Consider the following 24,539-nt stretch of genomic DNA (forward strand, 5'->3'; position numbering starts at 1 on the left):
AAGTCAAAAGGTTTTCAGAGGACTCAAGAAAAATAACAAGCCCGGCATTGGGAGACATGCTCATGCATTTCCTCCTAACTTCTAGTTTGGCTCAGAGATAATCCATTTGCTGATCAGTTAAATGTACACTGTGGAAAGTTGTCACTTGGCAAATGCTGTGCATCCGAATTGCATACACACACCTCCCTAGCCCAGATTAGGCTCTATACACTTCACCCACAAACAGCCCCTGACTTGAGAGTACATCATGATGTTATAGCTGTTCTATGTTAAAATTATCTTGCGGACGTGCCCTTTCTCATGTTTTCCAAAAACAAGCCATCCCATGAGAGTTAAGCAGAGTTTTCTTCAAACAAGCCAAAGTAGATTTAAGAATCTGTCGTGCTTCTTAATTATTTTTAGCAAGCTTTTCTGATGTATTTAGACTCAACTTACTTAAAACCCACTTGCTAATGATTCTCCTCCTCCTCCGAGGTCTAGGCTTCAAGTGTGAATCTTGAGGTTACCATAGCACAAAACCACCACACACACAACAACGAAAAAGGTGTTAATGAATCAAGAAAGCAGCTCAAGATGAAGCTATATCAATAATATATTTATATTACGTCAATGTGGCAGAGTAGCCAAGCATTGGGCTTGAATGGTGGAGACCTGCCCTTCAGATCTTCGCACAGCTATGAAACTTATTTGGTTGCTCAGCTCCAACCCATAAGCCATGGGGATTGCACAAAGGAATCTCTTGGTGGGATTGTAGCCGTAGTCAGGGGTCGGCAAACTTTTTCAGCAGGGGGCCAATTCACTGTCCCTCAGACCTTGTGTGGGGCCAGACTATATTTTGAAAAAAATATGAACAAATTCCTATGCACACTGCACATCATCTAGTCCAGGCCCATGCGGTGCAATTTGTGTTGTTTTTAATCCCTAGGCTTTTTACAAACCCCTAGGATGGGAACAGGGCAGAAACAGATAAACCTGCCTTGATAACTATGAGCTGGACCAGGTTGGGTTTTTTTGTAAGATTTTCTCACGGCTCACCCTACAAACCTTCCCCCCACCCCCCACAGTTGCTCAGCTAGTCATCTACAGGAGTTTGGTTTGTGTGAGAAGAACGAAAGTGAGAAAAGGCTGAACGCCAAAATTAAATAGGAATGGGGATGCCACGGCACACGGGTTGAAAACCACTGCACTAAGGGCTCAGCCACACTTGCTCTGTGCTTTCTGGGCACAGCTCTGAAATTTCCTGGTCCATGTCCAAGCACTCCCCCCGCTTCCCCCAAGAAAACCCACTCTGGAACGTTGAATCGGAGCAAACAGCAATTCAGGTTTTCTGCAGATTCCTGTTTGCTCCAGTGCAGCAGTAAACAGCGGGTTTTCACAGGGAAAGCGCTGGGGTAAATAATAATAATAATAATAATAATAATAATAATAATAATAATAATAATAATAATGGGGGACCTGGAGAGCCTGGACCTGTGTCTAGAAATGTGGAGCAAAGGTACAGGTGGATGAACCCTAACACAGTTACCACTCAGATAAAATTTGCATTTGATCCTGTTATTTAAAAACACGTCTTTCAAAAAAGTAGAGGGAAGAAAAATTTACATGAAAGGGGTCAAAAGAATGGATCTGTAAGAGATCCTGTAGAGCAATTATGTTATTTTAAGCACTTACAAAAGGTAAAAGGGGAAGAAGCACAAACACCTGAAAGGGGCAGAAATCTCACACTAGACAGGTTTGCCACAGCAAAAGGCAAGATGACTTGATGATTTAAAGGAACAATTTCTGACCAGCGCAAGTGTGTGGCTGAGGTCTTTAACCTGAAGATTCAGAAGTTCTTGTTTCTCCAACTAAGCTCCTCCAGGCAACCTATTTATTCAGCATTCTAATTTGCTTACACATTGGTTAGATTATGGATGGTCCTTACTGAGCATCCAATCTAATTTGCTTATGGGGTGGTTAAACAACCATTAGGATTTGTCTTGTATTCATCCCAATTTTCTTGCAGGACGCTTACATGTCTTCCCATTAATCATTTGTTCATTCTGCACTTTTCAATCATTTCCCAGTCACTTTCCAAACCATGCAAAGTCTTTTTTTTTAGTGGATCTGTTGTGCTAGGGCAACAGAGCGCTTTAATCCACTTTAACTGGGCAAACATAAAGTTCTGCTATGCACTTTAATGCCCCTTGCAATATATTGTCCAGAAGTACCCTCAGACAGGGACGGAAGTAGGCTTTATTTCACCTGGGTCAAAGACCCAGTTTGGCACACCCCCCCCCACATATTTGCATACACAAACAAACACACACATGCTGGGAGGCTTCATCCGGGGCAATAAACCTGGCTAGCCCTGTCCTCTGTAGCTATGGCTCTGCTCTCAGAAGCACACATGATTTTAGTTTACGCATATGTCTGAGAATCAGTGTCAGCATCCCAGCTGCGGGAATGGGTAACACATGCTACTCATCAGATCCTGGCAATTTCCTGACAGCACTAAAATCTCTCTTCACTGCCAAAAAAGCCTCCAATGAGCTAGGCCTCAGCCCACTCTTTCCCTACAAAACTAAGAACTGTGACAAAAAAACTGATCACACCACAAAGACTAGAAAGTCTTTTCTGCACTTTTTCCTCTATATGTGTGTCAGTTTTCTCTGGTGTGTGAACCCAACACTTCCCTGGAGTTTATCTGCCAATTGCATTAGTTTGGCTGGTTGAAAGTCAGCTTCACTGCTTTGACAACTAATTCTAGAACTATTTTGCTATCATATATGTCAGGGCCAAAAGACATGAGGACCTCCAGATGGTCATGGACTGCAACTCCCATCATCCCTGACTATTGACTTTGCTGGCTGGTCTGATCGGAGCTGGAGACCAACAAGATCTGGATGGCCTCAAATTCTTCACTCAGTGTAGCCAACATTAGTCTGAGCAGACCAGCTGAAATTAATGGGAGTGACTAAGTTAGGCTTGTTAATTTCAGTGAGTCTTCTCTAAGTAAAACCACTGAAGTGTTCTATTATTCTATTGCTGCAGTTTAGATGCCCAGTTTCCTCCAGTCTGGCTCCTTGTTGACTTCCTAAACCTGGTACCTGCTTCTCTGAAGATTCAGGAACAAGAAATCAGAAGCAGGGTAGAGGAGTTTGGATTTGATATCCCACTTTATCACTAGCTGAAGGAGTCTCCAAGCGGCTAACATTCCCCTTTCCCTTCCTCCCCCACAACAAACACTCTGTGAGGTGAGTGAGGCTGAGAGACTTCAGAGAAGTGTGACTGGCCCAAGAGCAGCTGCATGTGGAGGAGCGGGGAATCGAACCCGGTTCACCAGATTACGAGTCCACTGCTCTTAACCACTACACCACACTGGTTCACCAGGGGCCCCTGGAGCCAGCTGCTGTACCACACCAAGAAGAAATGCAGGGCTCCCCTATCCAGAAATGACCAAGGAGAGTACTGCATCTGAATAATTTGGTCCAGATTTTTCAGTATATATTAGCACTGTATTCTAGGGAATGTTTTTACACTCTTGTGTCTCAGACTTCTTATTTCATCCTCAGCATTCTGACCTCTTCACCTGAAGCACGGCTGGTCCCTTTGCTGTCTTCCTTCAACTCTGAGTAACGCGAGGCAGCTGGGTCTAGCTGTCCTCCAGCTACTAGAAATAATGAGTGACTATTAAAAAAATATGTCAGCCTCCCGATGAAGCATCTGAAACAATCAGGATGTACTTCAATGTGTGATTCTGCCTGTAGCGGTTTCAAGCTTTTACAGTAAGTCAAGCCATTGCATTTACTCATTAACTATTACAAGGGAGAGGGTCAGAAACCATCTAATTTAGATAGTTGGGGGCAAGACTGCAGTTAAGAGGTACTTAATAAAGAGCCATTTATAGCACACTATTGCAACAGCTATTATCACATGTGCCACAAAATTCACTAGCAAAAAGGCTGGAAATCTTTTTTAATGAAATGAAATAAAATAAAGGTTTATTGACATAAACAAGGAAATCTTGAGACAGGTAGACATAGCTCTCATTTACGCCCAGATTTATAATGGGGCAAATGGGGCGACTGCACCAGGGCCCCTGCCTGTAGGGGGCAGAGGTTCTGAACTGTCACTAAAAAGAAGCAGAAATAAGACTCAAAGCCTACTAGAAAGTTATAAAGGAAAATATGAAGGCACCCTTATTTTTTCCATACACACAAATATTCATGCATTCAATTTTAAGCAAGCAAACAAAGAAACAACTAGCAGCCCCTCACCACCACCTAAAAGCCCCTTCCCACCGTCCCAAGCAGACCAACAGATTGCAAATACTCTAAATCACATTCCCAGGTGCAGGCAGGCCCACAAAAAGAGAAGTAAGTAATTTAAAACAAAGTACAAATGAAAGGTCCTTTCCTTGTCCTTTCCACAGATTTAGAAGTTCAGCATTGGAATCTCTGGAATACAGTCATTTCTGGAAACAAAAGTGCAGACACCCTTCTAAGTAATTTCAAAGAGATAAGGCAGCCTGGCTGTTTCTACGTTTTACTATGTACAGACAGTGTACTGGAAGAAGCAAAGATCGCCAGTGTCGAAGCAATGATTCTTCAACATCAACTTCACTGGACTGGTCATGTGGTGCAGATGCCTGATTATCGTCTTCCAAAGCAACTCCTCTATTCCGAACTTAAACACGGAAAGCACAATGCTTGTGGTCAACAAAAGAGGTTTAAAGACTGTCTCAAGGCAAATCTAAAAAAAAAAAAATTAGTATAAACACTGACAACTTGGAAACACTGGCCGAATGGAGGATTTTGACACAAGTTGAACTAACTAGTATTTATTAAGAAAATCACATGAACAAAAGACCTATTAGACCTACACCTAATACTGTTTTGTATTGGGCATTGGGGGGGGGGGCAGGGACCAAGCAGTTGGTAGCTACTTTAGGGAATCCAGGGCATGGATTTTAACTCTCTGAAATTCATTTCATGTGTCCAACACCTCTCAGTGTCACAAACTCTGTCTTTATTGCTTCTTCCAGCAACCAACCCCTCCAACAACAGACTGTATTAAAAATAAATAAAAGCCCAAATTCAAGCCATACATGTTATCTTCAAAGAGGGGGGAAACCAAGATATGACAAATGCTCACTTGCAGGCTTCCTGTTAATTAGCATAAGTGCAGAATATGTATTTCCCCTCCAGTGAACCCAAACAGTGTTTCAGACCTCTCTCTCACATATCCAAGGTACAGAATTTAAGAACAGCCATTTATTAGGGTTTTTTTTTCCTTTATAGGAAAATGCAAGATGCCTCGGCAAACATATAGGTTGAGTAGAGGGGCAGCAAGCTTCCAAGCAGGGTGGCAGTACTCGTCTCAAAGCAACATTGATCAAGCTCCCCCAAACCCTTTCTTTTTTAAAATAAAATTATAACAAATTTAACAGGGAAAAAAGAGAAGGGAAAAACCCAGACCAGCTCACATTGAGAATACATATAGGTTAAGCAGATGGGGAACAAGCTTCCCAGTTCCAAACAACATCCGTCAAGCTCCCCAAAGCCTTTCCTTTCTTTCAAAAGAGTATTTTATAAGAAATTAACAAAGGAAGGAACACAGAGAAAAGAAAACAATAGTGAAAAGAAAACACACCCACCAGCTCACACTGAGAGAATATAGTAACCATCAATATAGCCATCGTAATTTGAACGTATAAGATATCCAAATGTCCAAAGCCACATAGAATGCTTCTATCCACCTTAAACCTCTTAACAATCTTTTCCAGCAAGCACAAAACACACAGATTGTTCCCCTTTTTTGCCCACACTGAAACCACAAAAGCTGCTTCTTTTTCAGCCCCCACTCAAGCACAAAGACATGAATTCTAGCATCTTGACCATAAAAATACATTAATAAAAATCTACTGTATACCAGGAAAACAATCACAATGTCATTTGTGATCCTTCTGTAACAGATCTTGCTACTGCACTGAAAAGTGCCAATTTAAACTGTCATGTCCTTTAAGAATCTGAACATTATCAAATGCCAGATGTCATTAAAAAAATCATACTTGCATCTCTTTATCTTCCTGCCTCTCCCCCTGCCGCCAATGTTACCAACTCCCTTTGGGAGGTAGATTGTACTGTATTATAATGTACTTGCACATAATTTGCTGCCCATCTGATAATACCAGTAACAACAACAAAAAGACTTTAAAACTTTGCAAAAACTGAACCAGAGCAGCTGGGGAAAAACATCTCCTTTGCAAAGCAACTAGCAGCCAAAACCTAAACACAATAAATTATGGAAGTAAAATATATTCTACTGAAGCCAACAAGATTTCCAGCCAAGAGCTGTGGAAGTGCCAAGTAAAGTTTGACTGGCCGTGATTTCAATTTCTGTTCATTTCAGTTGAACCCTAAAAACAAAAGAATGCATTTTTTTGCAGACGGTTGTAGCAAATGTTTGTTAACATAAGAATGTAATTCCGAAGGCAATTGGAGAGGAAGAGAAACGGGATTGCAGAACGACCTCTCCCTCTGCTCTGCAGAAAGACAGGCAACTTCTGGATCCTCCTTGAAATCTTTGCATCTCAACTGATTATTTCAAGAACTCTGTAGTTTCGTACCTGAGCTTTCTTTTTTCCTCTGCCCTCCCAATCCCTTTCCCTTTTGTGTTGAATCTTTTAGATTGTAAATCTGAGGGATGGGACTGCTTTATCACTGACGTTCAACCATTTTTGGTTGAAGAGTAGGATTGGAATGCTTTAAATAAATACATAAATAAAAATTAATGCAAATATGAAGAACCTGATTTTCATCAGCTTTCCTTTCAGGATAGGTCACCCAGAGCCCTTTCAGTGGATTAGCTTTGGGAGACAGACTACCATTAACACCCTCCCTTTACTTTCCTTGCCAAGCAGGAAAGAGAGTTTTAACTTGCCTTGGTTGCTTGCACAACAGATCCTGTAACATGATTCCATCTCTGACTTGAACCGCTAGCATTTGCCTTTTTCTTACTTCCTGCCCGCCCCCCTACCAAAGTGCTAATAATAAAATAAAATAAATCAACCAGCAAATGCTCATTTTTTTTCTGCAATGCATTGATATTGCTGCCATGGTAATACCTGCTTAAATTTTGCCCTGGCCATAGGGACACAGACTGTGGAATTGCTATGGGGAATATTACATGGTGTAGGACCACAGAAACAGACCCACTTTCAAATTAAAATATTGTTATGAGTTTGTGGGTACCAGACACCCATAATTCTGGGATTTAGTAAGTGTTGGAGTTTAATCAATGTTTGGGAGTATTAAGATGTTTAATTTAGCAGTGTCAAGACACAAGCCAAACCAGTTTTTCTGTGCTAAGGAAATCACTAGAGACAGACCATCAGCAGAGAACAGGGAGGTGGGACATCAGCAAAGCAAAGATTCTGCGCCAGCCAGCAAATGGGGAGAGCCCCTCCCTGAGCTCTGAGATTGTTAATCAGAAGACAATGCCAGAGGTTTTTTTAGGAGGACATTTTTTGGATTTGAGCTGGCTGTGGTGTGATTGAGGGGAGAAGGTGTCAGTCTGTGAAACACCACAAGCTGGAGAGCAGGTGGGGAGGAGGTCAGAGCACAATGTGGGCTGACAATGCAAATCCAAGGCAGCAGCAACAGGAGAAACAGAACCCTTAGGGAGTGTAATGCTTTGAACTCTTCCATCGTAGGCTCAGGTTTTATATGTGTGTAAATAAAGCATACGTCCTAAAGACACCACAGTCTCCGCTGGGACTCATTTCCGGAGGAAACACCCCTTGGAGACTGGGGTGGCATGTAACAATATGAACCACACTGAATTTCTCCTCTATCCCTAAAGGGGATAGAGAAAGGATCCAAAACAGAGAGGTTCAAAAGGAACGGGGCCCGGGGGCCTGGAACTGTAGAGTCCTAAACTTTACTTAAAACGTGCTTGCATATCTTGTCACATGGGAACATCTGTAAAGTCAACATCTTTCTGTGCTGCAAAAGGGTTTATAACAGAGCTTTCCAAACTGTGTGTTGCAACACATTAGTGTGTCAGCTGCAGTGTGTAGGTGTGTCACACAATACAGTTGAATGGCCATGTGTCATGTATGATCTAGTTGAGATTCCTACATGGTTGGAGGTTGGAAAATATACCCATCGGCATCCCTTGAAACTCTACAATAATTCTATGATTTTATGGTTCTAAACTGGGTTGTTGAATTCAGGAAGGTAGCCGTGTTGGTCTGATGCAGTCGAAATAAAAATAATAGACCAACTAAGTTTCTTCTGGCATCTGCATGCACATGAAAGCTTATACCAGAACAAACTTAGTTGGTCTATAAGGTGTTACCTGACAATATTTTTCTTTTTTATTGTTTTTATTTGGGTTGTTGAATATGAGATTCCTATATCAACACAAGGTTTTTCTTCACACTGGGACTTCCCATTTTTTTAAGTTTTCACTCAGCAATAGATATGTTGAACTTCAGATGCAAAAAGGACACACACCCTCCCACTTTTCATGCTTCTAATGTAAAGTCCAGTACAGTAAATGCGCACCTGCCTCATGCATCTGTCATGAGCCCTGCAGTGCTGTCAGGATCAGGCTCTGATGGAGGAGGAGGAGGAGGAGGAGGAGGAGGAGGAGGAGGAGGAAGCATATGGTGGAAATTGTGGGCACTTGGATTGGAGGAGGGAGAATTGCCCCTTTCCACTCGGACTTCAGTTGCTTTGGAAGTTGGAGGTGCCAGCTCTGCTGCATGTGGCGGTGCAGAAAAGCCTCAGTGGAGGCTGAGTTGGCCTTTGATCAGCCAAGGAGGAAGCTGCAACTGAACAGGATGAGCAGGAGGGTGGAGCTGTGATGCCTAGAACCAGGTGTTGTTTTTGTGGATGGGAGCAGACCCACGCGCCCCAAAGGAGGGCATGCTTGTAATCCCAACATTCTCATAAGGTGAGGGAGTCTTGCAAGCCCAAAACCTTGTAGGTTAAAGCTTAGCAGGAAGAGTGGGGAAGCTTGTTGGGACACCTTTGTTGCTTCTGTCCAGTTCTGAACTTCTTGCCCTAATCCTGATCTGCAACTGCAAAGTGCTGCATCTATCTCTTTCACACTTCCAAGAGCCTCTGTCTGAAAGCATTGGGAGGGAGCCAGGAAAGCATCTCCCTGACAGAGGAAGTGCACAAATCACCAACTAGGATGTCACTCACACTTCCTCTGTCTAGAACTTCCTCTGACACAACACCCAAAAACCGCTCTATTTCTCTCTCTCAGAACTGCAAGTTTCACTCTCTTCTGCACACCTGTGCTCTCCAGGGTTTCAGTGCTACCTGGAGATGCTGGAGATTGAAGCTGATACTTTTCGCATTCAAGCAGTGATGCAGGCCAGAAATACATGCAGCTATTCAATGTCAGACAGCCACAAAAACACCTGCTGTCCTAGAACTTCTCCGAAGCTGCCGCTCTGTATAAATAGTGCAGGTCGTCTGAAGCATCCTTGTGATTCTATCAGCTGATAAGCTCTTAGAACAAGGCAAGCATGTAAGAATAGTCCTGCTGGATCAGGCCAGTGGCCCATCTAGTCCAGCGTCCTGTCCTACCAGATGCCTATGGGAAGCCCCCAAGCAAAACCTGAGCACAACAGAACTCTCCCCGTTTGGGATTCCCAGCAAACTGGTATTGTCAAAGGCAGACTGCCTCCCAGTACCTACCAACAGCCTTATCCTCCACAAAGGGAGGGAGAAAAGCACATTGTCCAGTTAACATTGTACGTTAACTAAATGAGCAAATGGGGAAGACAGCAGCTGAAAGTTATAATCTTATTCAAGAAAGGACATTTTGGTAAACAATGACAGCAAGCTTCTTTGCACCCTCCAGACTGCTTTATCCAAGGTCATCCAGAGAATGGAGCACACTTCCCCAAACCAGGATTTACCGGCATCATATGAATCACATATATTGTATTAGAGCAAGGTTAAGGTGTACATCTCCAGCCTTTCTTTATACTGTTCTGAGTGGATTGCATACAAGACGTTTCTCATCCAAGCAGTTTACAAGGCTAGGTCTGTTGAGCTTCAAAACCATAATTGGGGCTGCCTGCAAAGGAGGTGGTATGTAGACCAAGCTATTTAAAAGGAAGGGCTAGCTCTCAATATTTATTAACGTGGCAAAATGATTGGGACACGCAAGTGAAAGGTTGCAGCGTTTCTTCACTTCCCAATAGAAGTGTCCAGGATACTTTAAGCCATGGTGGGGAGAATGTGGCCCTCCATGTGTCATTGGACTTCCATCAGCCCCAGCCGTGATTGGTGGCCAGATATGATGATAGAAGCTGCTCTCCAGCAACCCCTGCTATAAACTGTAAAGAGCACTTCCCTCCACCTCCTTTTCGGGATTTCCTATCTGACATCAGCTCTCCATAGTTACTCAGAATGCTCAATCCTCGGTGAGTCGCTTTTTGGGGTGGGTTGCCTCCTTAGGTTTTTGTAAAGGCTTTTTTTCTGGAGGGTACATCTATAAACCTTGGGATTCCCCTAAGAAACAGCTACCTCCCTCTTGTTTCTCAGTGGCCACATCTTGGCTCCATTCAGGTTGGCACTCACCCTCTGAGTCTGCTATTATAGGGAGTGATGTATCTTCTGTGTAGGGGAAAACAGGTGATACTGCTCCTATTCAATGTGCAAACTGAGTATCCCACAATACAGAAATAATATTCCTTTATTCACGAAAATGAATGGTATGAACACACACAAATATTGACCAGCTTTGCTAAGCACACACAGCTACATTAATGATTTATGGCACAAGACTGATAGCTGGGGAAGGACTGGAGAGCAACCAATCTGTTCCAGTTTATTAATGATTCTCTACGACATAAAAGAGGCAAATTTAGCTCAACTGCAAGTAACCACACACCTGAATATTTACCCGCCTGTTTAACTTGAGGAAAATATTGTCAGTCTCAGAAAGCTTTCTAACCGAAGTCTACACATGCTGCAGAATCAGGTGGTAAGAATCCTGAAGGGGTACAGTGAACTGGACCAAAGCCATAGCTGGGGGGGGGGCGCGCTAGCTGGGTTTTTTGACCCGGATGAAGCCTGCAGAGGGGTACCATTGAGGCTCCTGGCCTGTGTGTGGACAAAATGCATGTGAGGGTGCCAAATTGGGTCTTTGACGTGGGTGAAATGCCGTATTTACTCAAATGTAATGTACACTTTTTTGGTCAAATATGTCGTGAAAATTAGGGTGCCCATTATATTCACTGGCACATTAGATTCGTGTAAATACAGTAAAGCCTAGTTTTGCCCCTGGACTGGACTATTTCAAACTATAGGAAGGGGCACCCATTTCGGATGATCCTTCACATAAAAGCAACCCATTGTAAGATTGCACGACAGGGAGAAAAACAGGAGCCTTGTTCACTATTGAGGGGAACACTAAAAAATCTCATCCCACAGATGCAGTCCATTCTAGCACCACATAACCTGAGAATATTACAATATTGGGGCAGCATATAATTTTTAAAATTATAGAATGAGAACAACACTAGCAATAGCAACAACTGTACTACCTCATCCGACTAGGCCTAATTCTGGATGGCAGGTTATAGTACTAAAGTAACTGAAGAAGTAAAACAGGAAAGAAAGCAGACTTACCTCCCTATTACCATGCCTGAGAAGCGTCTGCCATGACCTGCAAGGCATGTCAACGTGGTCTGCTCCAGATATTCAGGACTGCAACTCCCATCATCCTCAGCCAGCATGGACAACGGTCAGAAAACATGGGAGCTGTAGTTCAAAATATCTGGAGGGAACTATGTTGGTGAAATGTTTTGCATCTGCAATGTTTCTGATGAAAATATAGTTATGAAGCAAACCAGCCCTTCCTTTTCCCTTGAAAATGTAATTACAATACCTGCCATGGCAAAGCGAAACGCTAATTGATCAAAAAGTGATGAGACAAAGCCAAACTCCAGTGGCTGCTGAATTTTTGAGACTTCCAGAGCTATCTATCAAATGGGTTTAAAACAAACAAACATTTGATGGTAAAATCTCAATGGTGCCATAAAATACCCAGGCAGCTGATTTGGGAATCTATTAATGAGATTCTTAGAGGGGGAGAGAATTTTTTGGAGATTTTCTGCCACGGGTTCAAAAATGACATGGTCTCCCTTGGTACTATGGCCATGCATCTCAACTTGGGGAATGGGAGAATGAGGAGAGGCAACATTTGCTGTTTCACCTTGTTAGGAGACCCCTTACTCCTCAGAGTTACAATTCTTAGTTTAACAGTCAGTCCCTCTTCCCGGGGAACTCTGGGAATTGTAGCTGTGAGGGGAACAGGGGTCTCCTCACAATTCTCAGCACCCTTAACAAACTACACTTCCCAGAATTCTTTGGGGAAAGCCATGACTGTATAAGGTTGTGTGATACTGCTTTATAGTCCAGATGGGACCTCAGGCAGCAAAATTGTGTAGGCCAGCTGGGCCTATCTGGGTACACTAATAGAATTTTTCAGTATTCACACAAAGGTCATGCAGTACAAGTGGCTCACATCTAAAGTCCTGGAATTTACAATCCGATGCATGTTACATAATATGTGGTAGGGGTAAGATTTAAAATCTCTGCAATCACACCCACGGAAAGCTGTTACAACTTCCTGCCAAAGTTTTCTTCTTGGGGAGGAAGAAAGTTTATACCACCTGCAACCTTTCATCCTATCAGCAATATAAGGTGTGCAGCAGCAAGTGTGTGACTCTTACCTTTGTACAGGAGGGTACAGCCCAGCCATACAAAAGGCAACGCATCTCTCTGTCCCCCATCCAGCTAAGCAAGAAGTGTTACCAGAGCTCAAGAAAATGTTCCAGCCAGGCAAAAGCTCTCAAGAAAGGAACAGAGCAGGACCAGTCTGGGCTGTGGCCTGGAAAAGGGAGTGTGACCTAGAGAAAGTTCAAAGGGTGAGGCAGAGAGGTCCAGAGGGCAACTCCCAGGCCCTGAGATATTCCACCTCTGCTCTAAATGCACAATAATACTTTGCTTCACTACAGAAGTCTTTTAATTTAGCATCAAGGAAACACTGTCTATTCAGGAGCATATTTCACTGAGTACGTCACAGCGAGTTCATCCTGACTCAAACATCCTTCTTTCAATTTATTTGAAGTGCAAGATGGCTGTGTCACTGCTTCTGTTATTCTTCAGAATTCATTCAGTGGTTTGAGAAAGGGATCCCTGCCCAGGATCTGTAAATTCATCCCGCTTCAGGTAAACAGATTTTGCAGGTTTTGTTATTGTTTAAAAAGGCCACAGAAGCCTGTATGCTCAAAAGCAAACGTGGGATCTATGAAATATCTGTTCAGTGAACACACAAAGCTAGAGAAGGACAGTGCTGGATAGCCAAACCCTCAGCATCAATGTGAAGATAAAGGCAAAAGACCCCTGGACGCTTAAGTCCAGTCAAAGGCGACTCTGGGGTTGCCGCGCTCATCTCACTTTCTGGCCAAGAAAGCCAGCGTTTGTCCACAGACAGCTTTCCGGGTCATGTGGCCAGCAGGACTAAACTGCTTCTGGCGCATGGAACACCGTGACGGAAACCAGAGCGCATGGAAACACCGTTTACCTTCCCGCCACAGCAGTACCTATTTATCTACTCGCACTGGTGTGCTTTTGAACTAGGTTGGCAGAAACTGGGACTGAGCAAAGGGAGCTCACCTGGCTACCCCCCCTTGGCACTGTATAGTGGCATTTACGTCGAAGGAGGCCAAACCATGTAGAAATACACACACTAGACTCCTTCTACAGAAGGAGGAAACCGGATTGGTTGTCAGGGGGTGTGGCTAGCAGGGATATTCCAACTTTCCCCTCCCATGTTCACTGAATTGGGGGGGGGGAGGTAGTCCATCTGTAATGTTGTTCCTTCAACCCACTTTCAGCTCTCTGAAAAACTATTACATACGCTTCAAGTTACATAGGCTTCAGGTTACAGACTCCGCTAACCCAGAAATAGTACCTCAGGTTAAGAACTTTGCTTCAGGATGCGAACAGAAATTGTGCAGCAGCAGCGTGGTGGCAGCGGGAGGCCCCATTAGCTAAAGTGGTGCTTCAGGTTAAGAACAGTTTCAGGTTAAGAACAGACCTCCGGAACGAATTAAGTACTTAACCCGGGGTACCACTGTAAATTGACACATAAATATGAACCGACTTTGACCCAAGAACAGCAGCACATGCTTCCTCTCTCTCTTTCTCTCCAGTAGATTTACTCCATTTCCACTATATGTTGCTGCCCTGCCAGAGATCCCCAAACTCCTTCTGACCAAATGCAACCTACTGCAGGCACTGAGCCTCTATTAAAGGACCACAGGCGCTCTGATCACCTTGGTTTTAGAACACCCTCCTGCTGCTATCAGATGCCGCATTATCCACATCCTCTAGTCACAAATCCCAACATGTTTTGATTTTGCATTTCCTTTGACCATAATTGCTAATCATAACTGATTTTCAGTTTCAACCTAGAAATGCCCCACCGGCACACCTAGAAATGCCCCACCGGCACCACTTCACATGCAACTGCAACTGTCTCCTGTGTGTACAGCCATGCAATAAATCAACCATGAAGCAGGTGGATCATATCCACACCACGCCATGATCCTCCTGTTTCATGGTAGCTTTATTGCAGTGCTCCTATACACAGAAGCTAAGCCCAGGATGTTTGGGTATTTTTTAAAATTGTTGAATTGACTACAGTCAAACCTCAGTTCCCAAATGCCTCCATTTTGAAGCGTTTCAGCTCCCAAACACCGAAAACTCAGAATTAAATGCTCCAGTTTTTGAATGTTTATTGAAAGCTGAACATCCGACACAGCTTCTGCTCAACTGCAGGAAGCTCTTGCAACCAATCGGAAGCCGCACCTCAGTTTGAAGGGAGAGGGGAACGGTTAATCATTAATATTATCTACACATAGTAAATTCCTGCACTCTGCTAGGATGGTCAAAACAGCCCAAAATTGCAGTTGCTTGCAAAAGTCTAAATCAGACAGGTCAGGAGGTCGTTTTCTGCCTAACCAGCTACTTGAAACTGCTGATGCTAGCTACAGGTCAGAAGGTCGCTTCCTGCCTAGCCAGAAAACTGCTGTTAACCGAGAAAACCACTAGCAAGATGTTTCCTACTTTACTTCTGCTTAGTAATGCAAGAATAAGAAGAGATACGAAGGGAATGCTTAGCTAGCAAAAGAAGACACGTGTACAAGGAGGTGGGAGGGAGTGCTTGGCTTAGCAGAAAGACAGGAATGTTTAGCAAGCAATAAAATGTGTTAAGCAAGCAATATTTGCTAGCCGATTGGGGAAGTCTGGGGGTATAAGAAAGTCTGCTGAAGTGTCTTGCTTTACAGCCAGTATTTCTAGGAACTAACTAGCAGGCTGTCTCTGAGTACAGACCTTGACTCTGTGCTCAGATCTCAATAAACTCTTTTTCTCCAAAGAAGATTTTGCTTTCCTGGTACTTTTGTTCCCTCCGAGGTCCAGGGGATGGCGTGGCTAATGGATCCCTAGGTAAAAAAGGCTTCATTTCTTTGGGGGCTCGTGCCGGGATCAGCCCCCTCCCCAAATACGGACCGGAGGGCCAGGCTCAACCAAGGTGAACAGCTCCAATCGGCGTTCGCATTTCCGGTGCACACCCTGCCAGTTTGTAGGGGGAGATTGCCACACCGTCCTGGAGCGGAGACATCTAGTTGAGGGAGAACAAGAGGACAGAACGGCGCCGAGGGGACAGGTCCGCAGCGGAGAAAGGTAAGCCCGAAGGAAAGGGCTAGGGGCCCGAGGGAAAGGGCTAGGGGCCCGAGGGAAAGGGCCAGAGGCCTGATCAGCCTCACCTGGTAGTTGGCAGTAGAGTGCCCGGCAGTAAGAATGCCACCAGGAAAGGAATTGGTAAAGGTTTGGGAAAGGGAATGGGGCAGAGGGAATTGAGTGTTTTGTTGACATGTTGTGTGTCAGATACTCCAGTGGATGAATTGTTGAATGAGGGCCAAGGCTTAGTGTCCCCTTGGCCGAGCGATTGTAGGGTTGTGCATTTTCTGACAAACTGTAGCATGTGACATGTTGAAATTAAGTTATTTTGGTGTGTTTTGTGTATTGCGTGCTGAAGTTATTTTGGTGTGTTTTGTGTATTGCATGCTGAAGTTATTTTGGTGTGTTTAGTGTGTTACATGTTGAAATTATATTGGTGTGTTTTGTATGTTGTATGTTGCATGTCAAGATACTCCAGTGACTGAATTGTCAAGTGTGGGCCAGGGCTCAGTGTCCCCTTGGCCGAGCAATTGTAGGTCTGTTGTGTGTGAAGTGTGAGAGAATTTTTACTGTGAATAGTAGCGAAGGATCTGGAAGAAATGGGTTCTGGCCAAAGTAAAAGTACCCCTTTGAAATGCTTTTGGGGATTCAAGCTAATGAGAGGGGAGGACGAGGACATTGTGTAAATTAGATTGGCCCACCCCAAAATAACAAATTGGCCGTCCACTGGGACCCTTGATTTGCAACTCATTAATCCATTATATCAGAACATTTTGAATGTCCACCCTGATCAAATCCCCTACATTTCCACATGGAAGACCAATATGGAAAAGAACCCCCCCCTCCTGGCTGAAGTCATGCTGCCAAAAGGTCTCAGGCAGCAGTATCTGCTCAGTCAGGAAAACAGGAGGACAACCCCCCAGTCCTCCAGGATTCAGAGAAGGAAGAAGATAAAGTTTTAATGCCCCCACCGCCTTATGCCCCGGCAACAGCCCTGGCACCACCCCCGCCACAGGGAACAGATGGCCCAGCCCCAATCCCGTGGACAAAAGAGTGGGGAAAGCAGTGAAAAGAGTGACCCTCCATAGGGCACATAAAGCACAGGAGAAGGGCGCGGCCAGAGTGATGCCTCTCCATAGAGTGTATGACCCTCTGGCCCCCGCGGGACCTGATGGGGTGGTGCCCAATAGAACTCATACAGTTCAACATGTCCCTTCTCTAGTGCAGATGTTTGTAATTGGAGGAACCAAAAACCCTTCATTTGAGGAAAACCCTGCCAAAATCATTAAGCTGTTTGAGGGAATTTTTTTTAAAACATACAACCCCACTTTTTATGATGTGTAATATTTGATGGATGCCCTGCTAACTACAGAAGAGGCTAGGCAAATTCATGCTGAAGTCCGAGCACACATGAGAGCGCAGGGGGCAGGAGATCAAGCTGTTGCAGCAGGATATCCTGAAAATACACTGAATTGGGATTATCAGATCACTGAAGGGCAAAATACTCTCACCATTTATTGCCAGAATGTCTTAAATGGCATGAGGAGGGCAGCCAGAAAACTCACCAACTTCGTGGAGGCCAGAGAAATAGTACAAGGAACAGAGGAGGCCCCTGGAGCCTACTTAAAGAGGCTGAAGGAAGCCTACCGCCAGTATACTCCTGTGGACCCAGATGAGGCTGCCAATGCCCCTATCATAAAAACTGCTTTTGTAGCCCAGGCAGCGCCCGATATTTGCCGAAAAATCCAGATGGGCCACACCCTGAAATGGATGTTAGAAAATAGCCCAAACCACTTATAATCAGAGAGGAAAAGAGACCCAGAAGAAAAAGAAGTACCAGGCAAAGAAGTTGATGGCCCTGAAGACGGGAGGTCCACCGTTAGAAGAAGAGGAGGGCGAGGCCGCTTAGGAAAGAATCAGCGTGCCATCTGCCGAAAGGCACCTATTTCCTCTCCCAGGCTAAAATGAGGAAATGTCAGATGCTACTACTACATCCGCGTTAAAAATTCCAAGTCACCAGAGCCCTGAGCCTGGCAAAGGGACAGAAGATAAACATTTATACAGATTCTAAGTATGCATTCCTGACTTTACATGCCCATGGAGCCTTATGGAAAGAAAGAGGTTTGCTTACCTCCAGAGGAAGCCAGGTGGCCCACCCACAAGCTTTATTGAACCTTCTGGATGCTGTATGGGAGCCCGATGCAGTGGCAGTTATCCATTGTTATGGACACAAGACTGGACCAGGAGAAGTGGCCAGAGGAAACCGATTGGCAGACAGAGTGGCCAAGGAAGCAGCCCAAGAACTGGCCCCCGCCTCGGTTATTGGAGCACTGGTCCCAGAAGAAATTTTAAGCACCACTGACATGCCAGCTTACACGAAGCAGGAAAGGGACACTGCAGATGCTCAGGAGCTGACATTGTCCAAAGAAGGATGGTACCTTACCCCTGATGACAGGATATGGATTCCAGAGTCCCTTTCTCGGCAGATTACTCAGAGATACCATGATTCAACCCACATAGGACCAGATGCTACAACCAAGCAGCTGGAGAAATGCTTCTATACAGCCCACCTCTACCAACTGGCAGCCCAGATCTCCAGGAAATGCCTGCTGTGTCAAAAGAATAATCCCAGAGCCGGACCACTGGCTCCCCCAGGGATTCAGCACAGTAGAACGGCACCTATGGAAGATCTTGTCGTGGACTTTACTGAATTACCCCGTTGTGGACTACACCGCTACCTGCTGGTGGCAGTGTGCACCTACACCGGAGGGCCGAAGCATGGCCAACAAAGACTGAAAAGGCATTTGAAGTAACCAGGTGCCTGCTTAGGGAAATCATCCCTCGCTATGGATTGCCAAGGTCCATAGGATCTGACAATGGACCAGCATTTGTTCATGCAGTCCTACAGGGACTGGCAAAAGCGCTCCAGATCAACTGGAAGCTGCATACTGCTTATAGACCCCAGAGTTCTGGAAAGGTAGAGAGAATGAACAGGACTTTAAAGAATCAGCTATCCAAGCTGACGCAAGAAACAGGGTCTAATTGGGTGTCCATGTTGCCCTTGCCTTTGCTTAGAGTCTGTAGCCTCCCATTGAAACGTATTCACTTGTCACCCTTTTGAAGTGATGTTTGGGAGACCGGTTCCTTATGTGTGCATGCTTTCACCTATCCCTGCTCAAGATGTGGAATTGAACAATTATGTACAGTCTCTCTCTCGAGATTTTCTCTCTCAACCCAGGCCCGAACTTCTTGCATGACCAGTTTGAGCCAGGTGACGTGGTGTGGATGAGACCGGTCCCAGGCACCACTGCCGCCGTGCTGGAAGGGCCCATCTGCTCTCCACACCCACAGCTGTGAAGGTCGCTGGCACCACCCCTTGGGTCCACCACATAAGAAAGCTGCTTCAGATTGGACTGTGTCTCAGCATCCTGAAGATCCCCTCCAGTGACGACCGCCTTGCTGATATCTCTATGCACGGTGAAGAATTGGATGGGAGGGGCGCCCGCAGGCAGCGCCCCCAACGTAGACATTTGTTCTCCAGCCAATTTAGAGGCACCACCAGGACTTTTGATATTGGTACCAGAACTCACTCCAGACGATGTGGAACCACGTTACACCCTTGATGAACAGCAGTGGACCAGCCAAGAAGGAGCAACGCTCCAGGAAGGACCGGACAGCCGTGTTTTTGTGCCCCAACATCTGGCCAGCACAATTGTAAAGAATTACCACGAGCCCACCCATTTGGGAGGCCCAGCTGCTAAGGCGCACCTTGGGAGAATATTCTATATCCCAAAATGTGCCCTGTGCGCCAACCAAGAGACTGAGAACTATCGCCCTTTGAACTTCTATATGGCAGGCCAACCCCTTTCGTCCGAGGCATCCCCGCCGGTTTGGGCAGATGGGAGATCACATCACCCAAGAACAAGTGCAATCCCTGTGTTTGTTGTGTGTGTTTGCTTTCTTTCCAGGTATTCCCTCAAGCGTACACCTGCAGTCCCGTGGCAGTCTCGCTGAGCCGGTTCACCAGTCCCTCTGAGTGACAGCGTCTGGCGACCCCCTCATCCCCAACTGCAGTGAAAGTAGTCGAGGTGATCCCCTGGGTACATCACACGCATCTGAAGAAGGGTGTCTGGACTTGCAAAAGAAATCCCGCTGACCCTCTGAAGTTGATCATCACCTTGTGTCTGACGCTACCAGGAAAAAGCGTTAGGCCACGGGCAACGAGATCCTGCGACTAATCATCACAAGGACAGTTACAAAGACTTTCTCTTTTCTCTCTTATTTTCTTTATTGACTTGCTCTATGTCTTATTGCCCTGACCCTACCGAACCATACCAACCCTATTGGCCTGCTGGCCTCTGCTACGACTGGTTCGTCTTGCCGGTGGTAAGAGATGGCGTGCTCCTTGGCTATTGGCAACTGGGGTTTGATGAGGTTACCATATTAAGACATCCCACTACCCCGTTGTGGCTCCTCTTCCACACCACTGTCCAGCACATGTGGATAGTGCTCATACGGGAAGTTGCAGAGACGTTCGAAATCTATCGAGTTCTGGACTGCTCTCGCTGTTGTGAGGAGGTAATCAACTGTTATCCGGGGGGTAGAGCACTGTACCAACCTGATCTAGCGGACCAGGTTCTAATCTTAATGCAGGCGATTGATGAGACGGAACCTATCTTAATGCAAGTACCGCAGGGGTGGGAGCCTTAGCCAGGTGTGCATTGAAATTACTAAACAAGTGCCAGTAAGAATTGCCACCCCAGGATTTCAGCTTCCATATGCTCTGGTCACTAGGGAGGCAGCACGAGAGTTCAATCCACCCAACAGGGCTAATAGAAAAATTGACCCACATAGTGGGAGCATCAGCTCACCGGTGGGCTCTCATCCTTGAGGCTCAACAGGTAGTCGGGCACAAATATCAGTGGGCTCTTCAACAATGAGCACACCCCCTGAATATTGGTGGGAGGAACCATGGAGATATTGGGTTTGGTGGGTAGGAGTGATATGTACCGCCCTTGTCGTATGGATGCTCTCGTATTTCTGTTGGCATGAACGGTATCGTATTTGTGGGGAGAATAGGCCCAATAATGCTTCTATTGCTTTTCTGCTTCTGTATACCCTGCTTATTGCAATGCTTGCAGCAAATGATGCAAAGACTCCTGTCACGGAAGCTAGGACCCACAGTCATCGCTGTGATGAGGGAGTATAGGCCCATACCCCAGAACGAACCTAAGTATTAGGTTGTTCAGAAGAAGAGGAGGGAGTGAAGGGAGAGGGGAACGGTTAATCATTAATATTATCTACACATAGTAAATTCCTGCACTCTGCTAGGATGGTCAAAACAGCCCAAAATTGCAGTTGCTTGCAAAAGTCTAAATCAGACAGGTCAGGAGGTCGTTTTCTGCCTAACCAGCTACTTGAAACTGCTGATGCTAGCTACAGGTCAGAAGGTCGCTTCCTGCCTAGCCAGAAAACTGCTGTTAACCGAGAAAACCACTAGCAAGATGTTTCCTACTTTACTTCTGCTTAGTAATGCAAGAATAAGAAGAGATACGAAGGGAATGCTTAGCTAGCAAAAGAAGACACGTGTACAAGGAGGTGGGAGGGAGTGCTTGGCTTAGCAGAAAGACAGGAATGTTTAGCAAGCAATAAAATGTGTTAAGCAAGCAATATTTGCTAGCCGATTGGGGAAGTCTGGGGGTATAAGAAAGTCTGCTGAAGTGTCTTGCTTTACAGCCAGTATTTCTAGGAACTAACTAGCAGGCTGTCTCTGAGTACAGACCTTGACTCTGTGCTCAGATCTCAATAAACTCTTTTTCTCCAAAGAAGATTTTGCTTTCCTGGTACTTTTGTTCCCTCCGAGGTCCAGGGGATGGCGTGGCTAATGGATCCCTAGGTAAAAAAGGCTTCAAGTTGTCAAATGTTTTGGAAGCTGAACAGGCTTCCAGAACAGATTATGTTCGACAACTGAGGTTTGATTGCATTTGGTTCTAAATATTTAACTGTTTAATTAACTTTATAATTTTATTAAACAATCCCTATATTATTATTTTAAAAGAAACAGTTAAATCAATTAAAATACAAATTACACCATGCAAAGTGCATGATATATAAACCAAGAACCCAACCACCAAGTAGCCCAAGCGTTCTTTCTGCACTGAATTCAGAACTTTGAAAGGAAATGTTAAATAGGCTCCACTTCATCTGAAAAACATCTGTTTGAATTCTACGTTCTCTCAGTTCAGTTTAATAAAAAAAATTCTCCATGATTGTGACATCCCAAGCAACTTTTAAACAACTGGTACCCTACATTCCTTCCAACATCGACTTTTTCTTTCTTTACAGAAACTAAAACACATTCTGCCAAATAACATTATAACATTTTTCCTGCTTAACTATTTCTTAGGCATTTCCTTAAACTAACATTAAAAGGAAAAAAGGCTTCAAATAGGATAGTGTGTGAAAGTAAGAAAAGGTGGCTTTGAAAATGAATTAAGGAATTGTCCATTTTCTTTATACTGACTCGTCAGATTAAAATTTCAATTAAAGGCAAAAAAAAAAAAATCACTTTATAGTTTAGTAGTCAGGAAATTATATTGTATTGCAGGATTTTGGCAATGATAACCCAAGACCAGGAAAGGAAGGAAATCAAGGCAGATTATGTAAGACCAACTCTCTCTCTCTCTCTCTCTCTCTCTCTCTCTCTCTCTCTCTCTCTCTCTCTCTCTCTCTCTCCTTGCTCCTTGGATGTACAGCTGACAGAATTCCTAAGACTGTGCCTGCCCTGTCTGGCACAGTGGATCCTAGGAAGGAGGTAGCCAGCAAGAGAATGAGGCAAAGACTTCTCTGGACCCTTCTCTTGTGGTAGACCAGATCTGAAGAAGGTTGAAGACCTGGGTGGAAGCAGGAGGACAAAGGAGGTGCCTGATCCTGGTGCAGCTGCGGACACTGCCCTGGGCATTTCCAGTGAGGAGGGGAGGGGAGGGGAGGGAGGGTCTGTGCAGACCAAGGCCAGACCTTTTGCCTCCTCTCTCCTTTCCACATTTGGGGAAGGGGGAATGTTGAAACCAGTAATTCTGCTGCACTCCGAACTTGCCACCTGGGCCATGTGCCTCTTTCATCCCCCCTGCCAGATCCAGCGCTGCAACAGCGCTTTGCCCACTTGCAATTCCCAGAAATTGGCATTCAGAGATATACCGCCTCCAACCGCGGAAATAGAAGGCAGCCACCATGGCTAGTAGCCACCGACGGCCCATTCATGGGCAGTAAAGCTATTACTACATACTGTGCAAGCACATTCCATAGTTCAACTCTGCACAGTGTGAAGAACTACTTCATTTTGTCTACCCTCAATCTTCCAACACTCAGGTGCTATCCACACTGTACATTTGAAGCACATTCAACACACATTTGAAGCACATGGCTCCTTCCCCCAAAGAATCCTGGGAACTGTTGTTTATGAAGGGTGCTGGGAACAGTAGCCCTGCGAGTTGTAAGGTACAGCCTTAAACTGTGGGATTTACTGTCCTAAAAATCCAAGCTTCTTTGAAAGAAGTAAACCACAATCCTGGCAGCATTTTCTCAGACATTTCCTGGACTTCCTTATGATTTTGGCAAACACAATATGCTGTATCTTACCATTTGCACAATATACCCACCGATATTCTGCTTCCACTGTATTACACCACACGACTTGACACGGATCTTACTCATCTTCTGAGCAACCACCACCCACTGTCCCCAAAGCTGCAGGCTGTACACATTTTGCTGGTTAGGCAATCCTCCCCAAGGAAACCAAGTGAATAATGTATTTAAAACACTTCCCCTTTATAAGAGTCCCCACTGCCCCTTAGACCTTAGTACAGTTTGACAGGATGCCTCGTTGGGCAAGATTATGATCATGATTTCTGATTTTTATGCCACCCTTCAACCAGATTCCCATAGTGCTTCACTACAAGGATAATACTACAGTATTATTATGCAAGTACAAATGCCTTAATTTACCAAAAGTCTCAAAATCATAAGCTGTATAAAAACAGTAGGATTAAAACTGTGTCTGAAAAGTTTGAGAAGATACAACAAAGCCTTTGCTTGGCCCCAAAAGGACATTAAAGTAGGTACAGACAGACCTCTCTAGGGAGAAAGGTGTTGAGATCTATCCTTAGCACATGGGGAAGAACATAAATAGGCTGGCTGTCCTTCAACCACCCTCCAGCCCAAGATATTAAGTAATAATAATACTTAACACGTATGCATTATCTTGCCATGATTCTGGTATTGCATGCGGAGGAGTGGAGCCTGAGATAAAAGCGATGAGACAACAATAAAGATTCATAATCAGATCTCCGGAATCAGGAGTGGGAATTTTTTTCAGTTGGAGGTTCACATTGCCTTCCCTTCTCAGAGGACCACAGGCCAGCAGTGGGCGGGACAATGGCGAAAGTGGGTGGAGAAACAAATATAAATGGTATCTTTGTACAGCTGTCCAGTTTCTACACATATTTGCACCCCTTTCTCTGTTCTTCATCCAGACAAGCAAGAGGCAAAATCTGATTTCAAGGACATGTTCCGGTCATGTAAAAATCTTTGGGGTGCAAAGCAGGGCCAGGGCAGGAATGTGGCTTAGGGAGAGTTGCAATGGTCAGATAGGAGAGGTCTGGAGGGTTGCATTTGGTTCCTGGGCCTAAGGTTCCCAACCCCTGCTTTAAATGTTTGTAAAAAGCAGTCACAGTGGGCATGCACACAGACCCTAATCTCAGATTCAGGTTAGGGCCC

At 44.9% G+C, this 24,539-nt stretch overlaps 1 protein-coding gene and 2 long non-coding RNA genes across 5 annotated transcripts in view; 1 reads left to right on the forward strand and 2 right to left on the reverse strand.

Moving 5' to 3' along the window:
• The window catches only part of LOC309362589, a 97,940-nt gene extending 82,407 nt beyond the window's left edge, over nucleotides 1-15,533 (reverse strand). The window contains exon 1 of the long non-coding RNA XR_014165012.1: nucleotides 15,392-15,533. This is a non-coding gene — a long non-coding RNA (uncharacterized lncRNA). The remainder of the gene's footprint in view (nucleotides 1-15,391) is intronic.
• STAT6 (signal transducer and activator of transcription 6) overlaps nucleotides 1-24,539 on the reverse strand; it is a 58,831-nt gene that overhangs the window by 32,281 nt on the left and 2,011 nt on the right. Inside the window, exon 1 of one of the 3 annotated variants that reach the window (XM_081898122.1) lies at nucleotides 11,643-11,705. The exons of 1 other annotated variant lie outside the window; for it this stretch is intronic. In XM_081898122.1, coding sequence (XP_081754248.1) covers nucleotides 11,643-11,690 — 48 coding nt within the window. In that variant the 5' untranslated portion in view covers nucleotides 11,691-11,705. Of the gene's footprint in view, nucleotides 1-435; nucleotides 458-11,642; nucleotides 11,706-24,539 lie in introns of those variants that run through there. One more of the 3 variants, XM_081898124.1, reaches the window with a different exon arrangement.
• LOC309362584 lies at nucleotides 20,083-21,592 on the forward strand. Its single transcript, XR_014165006.1, has 2 exons — nucleotides 20,083-20,198; nucleotides 20,369-21,592. It is a non-coding gene; the product is annotated as an uncharacterized lncRNA (long non-coding RNA).

Source organism: Podarcis melisellensis (genome assembly GCF_964234715.1).
Source record: "Podarcis melisellensis genome assembly, chromosome: 2".
NCBI lineage: Eukaryota > Metazoa > Chordata > Lepidosauria > Squamata > Lacertidae > Podarcis > Podarcis melisellensis.